Source organism: Alternaria burnsii (assembly GCF_013036055.1).
Source record: "Alternaria burnsii strain CBS107.38 chromosome Unknown 740, whole genome shotgun sequence".
Lineage (NCBI taxonomy): Eukaryota > Fungi > Ascomycota > Dothideomycetes > Pleosporales > Pleosporaceae > Alternaria > Alternaria burnsii.
In genome coordinates, this window is record NW_024066112.1 from 907,959 (window position 1) to 918,010 (window position 10,052).

The 10,052-nt window shown below is 51.4% G+C and overlaps 1 protein-coding gene across 1 annotated transcript; it reads left to right on the forward strand.

The window, feature by feature from the left end:
* Positions 1-1,080: 1,080 nt before the first annotated feature.
* Positions 1,081-7,823, forward strand: GT037_005158 (calcium-channel protein cch1; the record flags this gene model as incomplete). Its single annotated transcript, XM_038930205.1, has 7 exons — positions 1,081-3,792; positions 3,844-4,144; positions 4,197-4,323; positions 4,374-5,310; positions 5,357-6,029; positions 6,077-6,843; positions 6,891-7,823. 7 exons carry the CDS (start codon positions 1,081-1,083, stop codon positions 7,821-7,823), a joined length of 6,450 nt encoding a protein of 2,149 aa, XP_038787155.1.
* Positions 7,824-10,052: the final 2,229 nt, after the last annotated feature.

Genomic DNA, 10,052 nt, shown 5'->3' on the forward strand with positions numbered 1-10,052 from the left:
TATCAGATGACGATGTGGAATGCTGTCGTTGTGCCGGTCGGCTCGGGGTCAGGGCGATGATGTGAATGCGGATGTCCCTTTTTGGTGAAGTGAGTGATGAATGTCGCGCGTCGATTGTCGGCGAGTCCGGGGGAGAGCCCAAAACGGCATAGTGCCAGCTCGCACATGTCAACTCGCAGAGACGGCATCTCCATAACGAAGAACGGCAAGAAATGATATCGATTTCAGTATACGGGCAGAACAGAAGGGCACAAGTACTATGTTGTATACACGGTATGAATAAAGGTCGCTTACCATGGTAGCTGCCATGATAAACTTTAGAACACCCATCTCACCGGAGAAATACGGGCTTATAGACTATCAACGTTTCGTGAAATGATACATGAGTCGACCGACGGTGGATTGGCGCGCACCGCACCAACTCGTTCGAATCAACACGGCAAGGGTTTATGTCATAAAGGTTTGGATGACCCGATTGATGACACAGGACGCGTCAGCCACGCAGGCGCACAAGCCACAGCACTCCACCAAGTGTGGCTCATTGACGGAGAATGCCACATGCCAGGGGCCAGAGACGTTGCATGGTAAGCCGTCAGCAGTTTCGGATCCTCTGCGGTCGTGTTGGTCCCTGGTGCTTATGGTAGCGTATTCTGGCTTCACGGGTCAACACGTGTATGTAGTTGTACAGCAAGAGCGCATTCGCCGTAGCAGACACATTCTGCTGTGGACATGGAGCAGCGCATGCCGACACGACAGGTACAGTAGCCGTTAAACTAAGATTAGAACCTCAGCCCTAGTCCACGCTGCGCATCCTTGTCGCTCATTGACCCTTGTCCGTGCTTGGGAATCCGCTATCCATCCCGCATTTCAACCAACACTTTGCTACCAAACATACAAGACACGCCTTTGCAACTCTGCGCTGGACTTGGCTAGCCCACCACCGCCTCTCCCATCGCTCCTTTGACCACGACACTCGTTTATCTTTGTTTGGAAGTCTGCATGATTGCGCAATAGCATCCTGAGAGAGCTGAGCTGCATCAGATGCTGGATTGAACGCCGCAAACCAGACAGGACGCTCCGATGTCCTACCCAGATCCCAACCACGGCCGAAGTCACACCCACCAATCAATACCTCTGCAAGATCTCAACCGCCCGCCCGATGAATTCGAACAAGATGCGCCGCAAGAACACAGGCGGACTCTCAGCGACCGCGGACGGAACCTGCTCAGACAGACAGGCGCGATAGCAACAGGGGGGCATTTCCGCGACTCTCAGTACTCGCCCATCGCAGAGGTATCGCCCAGCCCTACGCGCTTCGCTCAACGGCCGCAAATAAACACCAATTTGCCCCCGGCGAATAATGGCATACGGAGGGTGGTGCAAGACGAGGAGCCCGGCTCGCCCTTGGATGCAGGCGCATTCCAGGCTGCCATCGGATTCGGCATGGGCATGGAATTCCAAGGCACTACATCGCCGCCAATGCCTACGACAGGCTCGTCGCAATTATCCTACGTCGATACACCGTACGAGCACGAGCCATACGTGGACAGATCAACCTCCGAGGACCACGATTACTTCTCCCCTACCTACGATGACACAGCGCGCTTGACAGATTCGCGCAATCTCCAACCTATAAGTGGAGCCACAGCCCCAACTACTCCGATTGAGCAAGATCGATCCAGTTTCCAGAGCGTGCGCTTCCTCAGTCCAGGCGATGCATCGCCGATAGGCCGCCATGGCGACGATATCGGGCAGGTGGAGGCGGGGGGCAACTTGCGAGACTCGAGAGGAAGGAAGCGCTCCTTGTCGCCTGGCAATTTTGAGTCGCCGCTACACAGGGCTGGGACCATCATGCGGAATATGTCCCAGCGTGTTGTCAATGTCAGCAATGATTCTCAAGTTGCCGAACGAACCCTTCAGCGGAAATCCACCCAACATCAGGGACGCCTTGCACCACCTCATCTGTCAATTCCAACCTTGCCCGAGTATTCTACAGATGGCCCTACCTCACCTGTTCCATCCACGCCAATCGAGAAGCCCCCGTCCCCTATCGTTTACTCAAGAACGCCTAGTGCATCATGGCAACATCCTCCAAATCCTTTGCGAGGAAAGAGTCTGGGAATTTTCCCTGCTGACAATAAACTGAGGATCAAGCTCTGCGACCTGCTTGTGCATCCAGTTGTCGAGCCAACGCTTCTTGTACTCATCGTCATTCAGACAGTTCTTCTAGCAGTGGATGCGCGCACCAAAGCGCAATACAATGCTGGCCACAGCAAAGAGATCTCAACATTCAACGGCATTGACTACGCTCTGTTTGTTCTGTTCATTATATACACGCTAGAGGTTGTCATCCGCATCATTGTCTCTGGTTTCATCATCAATCCCGTTGAGTACAGTACCATCAACCGACAGGTTGGCTTGCGCGAGGCTGTCATGAGCAAAGCAAACCAGTTGTTCGGGGGTCTCCAACGACAACCTTCACAGCGAAGAAGTGGCACCAACACCGATCCCGCTCAGGATCCCCACCAGCCTTCAGTGCTCCGCACCTTTACCACTGCGCAGATGCATACCGACATCGGAGTAGGAGATGCACGCCATCAACAACGCACTCGTTTGGCACATCGAGCCTATCTCCGACATTCTTTCAACCGAACTGACTTCGTCGCCGTCGTTTCCTACTGGATCGCTTTTGTCCTAGGCCTGTGGAACATTGACAACAGCCGAGTCATTCTCGTCTTCGATATGTTGAGCTGTCTGCGCATCATCCGTCTTCTGAACCTTACCAGCGGTACCTCCGTCATCCTCAGGAGCTTGAAGAAAGCTGCGCCTTTGCTGGTCAATGTTGCATTCCTTATCAGCTTCTTCTGGCTCCTCTTCTCGATTGTCGGTGTCCAAAGTTTCAAGTCAAGCCTCAGGAGAAACTGTGTGTGGTATGATCCAACAGATCCAACGGGAAACACGAACGTCACGAATGAAGGTCAATTCTGCGGTGGTCACCTGGAGAATATTCCAGGCTATCACCCTGTGACATACATACCTGCTCCGGGCATGCCATCTGGGCCTGACGACGGCAAAGGCTTTCTTTGCCCAAAAGGTTCAAAATGCGTTGAGATGAGTAACCCCGCTGCAGGCACGAAAAGTTTTGACAACATTCTCCAATCTCTTGAGCTTGTTTTCGTCATCATGTCATCCAACACTTGGTCTGACTTGCTCTACACTGTAGCCGACACAGACTACCTTATCAGTTCCGTCTTCTTCATCGTGGGAATGCTGATTCTGAGTTTATGGCTGATATCTCTTTTGATTGCTGTCATTACCTCCTCCTTCCAGATCATTCGCGAAGAAAGCAAGACTAGTGCTTTTACTGGCGTGGAGATCAAAGAAGAGGATGACGAGAACAACGACGAAAAGAAACGTGTGAGCGGTCTCAAGCGGCTTTACGACAAGACTCTATGGGTGTGGGTGGTTGTGATAGCCTTTGGCCTTGTTGCCCAGATGATGAGAAGCGCCAACATGAGCGACTTTCGTCGCACCTTCATCAATGCCACCGAGATCATCGTCACGTTCATCTTGTTCGTCGAGATAATCATACGAATTATCGTCGACTGGAGACATTTCTTCAAGGGCAGGCGGAACCTCATCGACCTCATGATCGCCATCATCACAGTCATCATACAGATACCAGCCATCAAGCATGCACACGATGGGAAAGCCTATGCCTGGTTGTCCATCTTTCAAATTATTCGTGTCTATCGCATTGTCTTGGCTGTGCCTATGACACGCGACCTCATTGTACGTTCTACTCTTTGCCATTCGAAAGAATCCAGCTAACAATCATACCAGACAGTTGTTTTCGGAAACGCGGGCGGTTTGCTGAACCTGATTCTCTTCGTGTTCCTTTTGACTTTCCTGGCATCCATCTTCGCCTCCCAGCTGTTTCGCGGTGAGATTCCTGAGGAGAGCGGTGGAGAGACGATCCGCGTACCGTTTTTCGATATCTACAATTCCTTCCTAGGAATGTACCAAATCTTCTCCAGTGAAGATTGGACCAGTATCCTGTACAACGTCACCGAGCATCAGAAGCCGTTCGGTACAGCGTGGATAGGAGCGTCCTTTTGTATCATGTGGTTCATCTTTGCTAACTGTGAGTATAATGTTGACGTTCATTTCAAGACCGCAGACTCACTGTTTACTAGTCATTGTCTTGAACATGTTTATCGCTGTCATTCAAGAGAACTTTGACGTTTCCGAGGACGAGAAGCGCTTACAGCAAGTCAAAGCTTTCCTGCAGCAAAAAGAAGATGGCCTTACCTCAGGCACTGGGTATGTTGACCTCCCTTTCTACTGATGACACACCTGCTTACACATTATAGTAATCTATCCCTATCGTCCATCTTCAAGCTTGGACAGGCGCGTCGGAGAGATCCACTTGACTATGGTTCCGCCGCTACAGAAATGCTGCTCAAAGATGCGGTTGTTCGCGACTTCCTCGATGAGGGGGATGGTAATGACAGCCCTCAAGAGGAAGAACCTCGGCCTGGCATACGTCCGGCCAAGACCATAGTGGGATCCGGAACCATGTCCACGATCTGGCAACGATTCCAGCGCCGAATTGTGCACCGGGAAGTCAACCCTTTCTACGCTCCCCTTGACTTCAGCCGTGCGTACGAGGACCTTGATCCTAGAACAATGGCAAAGGAGGTCGTCTCAGCTACCGAGAGACGAAAGAAGGCTCAACGCGAGTATTTGCGGAACCACCCGAACTACAACGTTTCCCTGTTCATGTTTCGAGCCAACAACCCGATCCGCAAGCTATGTCAGCGGATTGTGGGCCCTGGCCGTGGTGGTGACCGCATTGAAGGAGTTGCACCATCCGTTCCCGTTTGGTATGCATTCTCTGCATTTATCTACGCTGCCATTATCGCCATGGTATTGTTGGCTTGTATCACGACGCCACTGTATCAACGCGAATACTTCATGAGTCATGAGTTCAGCGTCAAGAACTGGTTCGTGTGGGTAGACATGGGCTTTGCCGTCCTCTTCAGTATTGAGGCGCTCATCAAAGTGATTGCTGATGGCTTCTTTTGGACACCCAACGCATACTTTCGCGGCTCCTGGGGTTTTATAGATGGTATTGTATTGATCACTCTCTGGGTCAACGTTGGCACCTCGTTCTTGAATGAGGGTCAAGTCACTCGAACTGTAGGCGCGTTCAAAGCATTGAGAGCTCTGCGTTTGCTCAACATTAGCGATAGCGCACGCAACCACTTCCACGCGCTCATCGTTCGCGGTTGGTGGAAACTCTTCTCAGTAAGCATGCCCTATGGTATACGTACTTCAAACTAACTGTAAACAGGCTGCTTTTGTGTCATTGAGCTTGCTGATCCCCTTTGCCATCTATGGTTTGAACCTCTTCGTTGGCCAATTACAGTCTTGCAACGACGGCGACTTTCCTGGAGGCGCCAGTCTGAGAGATTGTGTTGGAGAGTACAACAGCTCGCCGTTCGACTGGGATGTTTTGGCCCCACGCCAAGCTGCCAATCCTTATTACGATTTCGATAACTTTGGAGATGCCCTCTTCATCTTGTTCCAGATTGTGTCGCAAGAAGGCTGGACAGACAACATGTGGAGTGCAATGAGTATCACTGGCGTTTATACTCAGCCAGAGGACAGAGCATCTCAAGGCAACTCTGTCTTCTTCATTGTTTTCAACTTGCTCGGCGCTGTTTTCGTCTTGACGCTATTTGTTTCCGTGTTTATGCGCAACTACACGGAACAGACTGGAGTCGCCTTTTTGACCACAGACCAGCGCTCTTGGCTAGAACTGCGGAAGCTCCTCCGCCAAGTCTCTCCCTCCAAGCGACCCTCTTCCACCAAGCAACGAGAGAGCTGGGAAGAGTGGTGTTACCGCAGAGCTGTCACGAAAACTGGATCTTGGCAGAGAACCATCACCGGCGTTCTGGTACTGCATCTTCTGCTGCTTTGTCTGGAATGGTATCCAGGATATGGACCATGGGAGACTGCTAGAGGTGAGTTCTGTCCTACCTGCTTTGTAAACTGACACTAACATCACAAGACTATATCTTCCTCGCGCTTACCATCACCTTCATTGCGAATGTAGTTATCAGGATCATCGGTCTCTCCTGGCATCGTTTCCGGAGAAGCGCGTGGGACGTGTACTCGATCTTCTCCGTTGCAGGTACTTTCGTCACGTCGATTCTTGTGTTAGCGAAGGAGGATGTTAGGATAATCGTCCAGCTGCACAAGCTCTTCCTCGTATCCATCGCTCTCATGCTCATCCCTCGGAACAACCAACTCGACCAGCTATTCAAGACTGCGGCAGCAAGTCTTGCGTCCATCGCCAACCTTCTTGCCACATGGTTCGTCCTGTTCTTGGTATATGCCATCGCCCTCACCCAAACCTTCGGTCTCACCAGATTCGGAGCTAATGAAACTGGAAACGTCAACTTCCGGACCGTGCCCAAAGCACTTGTTTTCCTCTTTGTAACGAGTGGTGGTGAGGGTTGGAACGAGTTCATGGAGGACTTCGCCAACGTCGACAAACCTTACTGCACGGTAGGCGATAAGTACTTCAACAGCGACTGCGGCAGTCCGGAATGGGCGCGAGCTTTGTTCATCACTTGGAACATTTTGAGCATGTACATCTTCGTCAACTTGTTTGTTTCGCTGATATATGAAAGTTTCAGTTACGTGTATCAAAGAAGCAGTGGGTTGTCTGTCATCAGCCGAGAAGAGATCCGCCGCTTCAAACAAGCTTGGGCAGAGTTTGATCCTAACGGGACAGGCTATATCTCAAGGGATGTGTTTCCAAGGCTCCTGGGTGTAGGTTTATCAATGTTCGTATCAAAGCACGAAGCTAACAACACTAGGAACTCTCCGGTATCTTTGAGATGCGTATTTATGACGGCGACTTTACCGTCGGTTCCTTGATCGACGAATGTGCTGTAGCACCTCGAAGGGAATCCAGCCTCCCGGTATCCGGTCGTGAGCCGACTAAAGAGATCGATCTTGACAAGCTGAACCGTCGTCTCGCACAGCTACCGATCGCGGAAATACGTCGCAGACGACAACGCATGAATATTTTCTATGAGGAAGTGCTTGTGTCAAGCGACCCTGATAGAGGTATCCAGTTCTCTTCATTGCTGATGATCTTGGCTCATCACAAGGTCATCAACGATAACAAGAGTTTGAGATTAGAGGAATTCTTGAGGCGCAGAGCTCGTCTACAAAGAGTCCAAGAAGCTGTTCGCCGCAACGTGGTTGTTGGTTTCTTCGACACATTATACTGGGCACGACGCTTCCGCCGCGCCATGGATCAAAAGAAGCAGGGACGTATGACAGCAATCCCGCAGTTCACCGTTCCCGAGATCTTCATCGACGACGAAGACATTACAGACGCCCAGCGAGGGCAATCTTCCGGGCCTCCCAGTCCTCTCTTCTCACCCCAAGATCTCTACGCACCCTCCCCTCGAAACTCGGCTGGTCAGTCCACGTCGCCACCAGCTTTCCCCTACGACCGCACACGGAGCAGAACCAACTCAATACAACAAACACCAACAGCCTCGCCTACACGAGCTAGTCCGCAACCATCTCCCTTCTCTCTGTCTGGAGAAGAGCAAGAATGGCAGTTTGCTTCGGCACTTAGTCGGCCACCTAGTCCTCTCGAAGTCGATCCCGGGCAAGCGGGTAGTCGTAGCCGTGGAAATAGCGCAGTCAGTGCGGCAGATGTTTTGGAAGTGCTTGATAACTCGGCATGGGGTGAATCGATTAGGAGGAGTTTCACCCAACGAAGGCGTAGTTAGCGTCCGATGGGATTTATTTTATGACCGCCGAGAATATGTATGGCGTGTGTCAATCACGTCGATCAAAATGGCTTGGTACGGCTTCGGCAAAGGGTCGAGCCAGAGTCGGATGGTTCAGAGTGGTGCACGACACGAAGCCTGTTGCATGAACGTCTGGAATGATTAGATACGTAGGCGGCTGGCATCAACCCGACACGCAACGCTGGTATGGGACTGATGGGTTGGATCGGTGTTGGGGTAGTGCTTGTAACGGTGTAATGTCGGTGGTGGAGTTAACTTTTGGCATTGCATAGCGTCGGCGTTGAGCGATTGATCAAATCACCTTAGATATTCCCTATCACGAAGCTTTACTTCTCTCCTGCCGGTGGCTATTTTCATCACTTGGTCGACTTTTGATTGAAGGATACGAAAGTCGTTGGTACTAGTTCGCAGAGTGGCGCATGAGGTTGTCTGGTACACTACTCAACGTTTATCGTGAACCTGTCCAGGATCTTGCAACAGCACGCTTGCCAACGAGCAACCGTACCATGGTACAGAAAATGATCAGACAGCATATGCTGCATGAACATGCTCAGGTGACAGACACTAATTGTATCTTCCGCCACTTTGGATTGGAAAGTGCTGTCGCCCGTTCCTGATTTACAGCTAGTTTTCAGCTTCTTCCTCTCTTCTAGACCTAACAAGGACCACGCGAACATAATGCACTAGTAAATACGATCGCCCCGCACGTCGATAGAAGCTGCATGCGCACCTGAAACGTTGATCGGCTCATCGCTTCTGTTAAGGGTGCACTCGAGTGTGGTGTCCACCGGACCCCCCTCACATCAAGAGCCGTGAGCACAATGCATACCAGTCTTTGCTACGTCGACAACAAGTTCCAACATTGACACACCACTACGTAGCATCACACCGGAGCATCAAAAACGCGTCTGCATCTGTTGAACGTCCGCTGCGTCTGAAACACTGGTCTGCCGTCAGATAGCTCGGCGAACTAGGCTATTCCACTTTCGGATACGCTCGCCTGTCGCAGATTCTTGCATCACACACGCAGCACCAGGTCTCGAGACAGGCCGTTTAAGCATGGAGACATTGTGAGCTTCATGTGCTGGGTAATGCCTTCTTATGGCTGGTGGGATGCACGCAGGAAACAACGGCCAGGGTGGTTGCGTCTGAACTGGCCGAACTAGGAGCGGCTTGACCGGCTTCAGGTCGATGGCGAGCGGAAACATCTCCGATCATCGTGCCTACTCAACAAGTCTATGGCTTGGACGTGATGGCGGACCTCCTTGACGATGATGCAGAGCGCCGGTGTGGATGACAGCACGCGGACACCTGCAGAACGCGTCGCGCAGAAAAGCAACAACAACGACGTCAACAAAAACATAGACTAGCTAATCGCCGACGTAAGAATAGCTACGGCAACCCTCACAATTTCTTGTGAAGCCACCAACAGGTCGGCCATCAACGATTCTCCACGACAAGTGAGGATGATCCTGTCTCTACACATGGCCATGCAATCTCTTATCGATTGCAGGCTCCTGAGAAATGAAGCCATGCAATCATTCCGCGGCGCAATCAATGGGCACAGCATGTCTCCCGCTCGCTTGTTTCTAGACCGGTGATCAAACGAGGCTCTACCCCTCAATTCACGCGTTCCTGACAGGGATGCCGCTGCTCCGGCCGTCCAAGGTTTTAGCTCTGGGACGTAACACGCACTGGCACAGAGCACATGCGACACGCAGCTTAAGGATCCGCGAGTCCGCTGTTTTTCCAACAGGAATACCTTCGTGAACTTCCTTCTTCATCCCTTTGCATACCTTCGCTTTCGTGTATCTGTGCGCGCTTCTGTTCTTTGCCCCATCTATCCATATATACCTTTGAACAGAGTTGACCTCCCTTCGACACTGCCGCAATTTACTCGAAGCTGGTCTACATCACGAGACTTTTGTTGAGCTCTCGCCTCCACGCAAGCCCGCTGCATTACACGTCATCCCCTCTAATTCGCAAGCCGACCCTCAGAGCCAACATTCGTTGACGTACCCCCAAATCCAACTACATTCCTTACATTACCCTTCCCAAGGACAGCTGGTTCTTTCTACACCAATCTGCCTTGTCGGACTCCACAAACTTCACCTACTCAACCAACGGGAAGTTACATCATATCGACTGCCGGACCAAGAAGCAAATACTACCATCACAACATCAGACTAATCACCAATCTACTTTCCA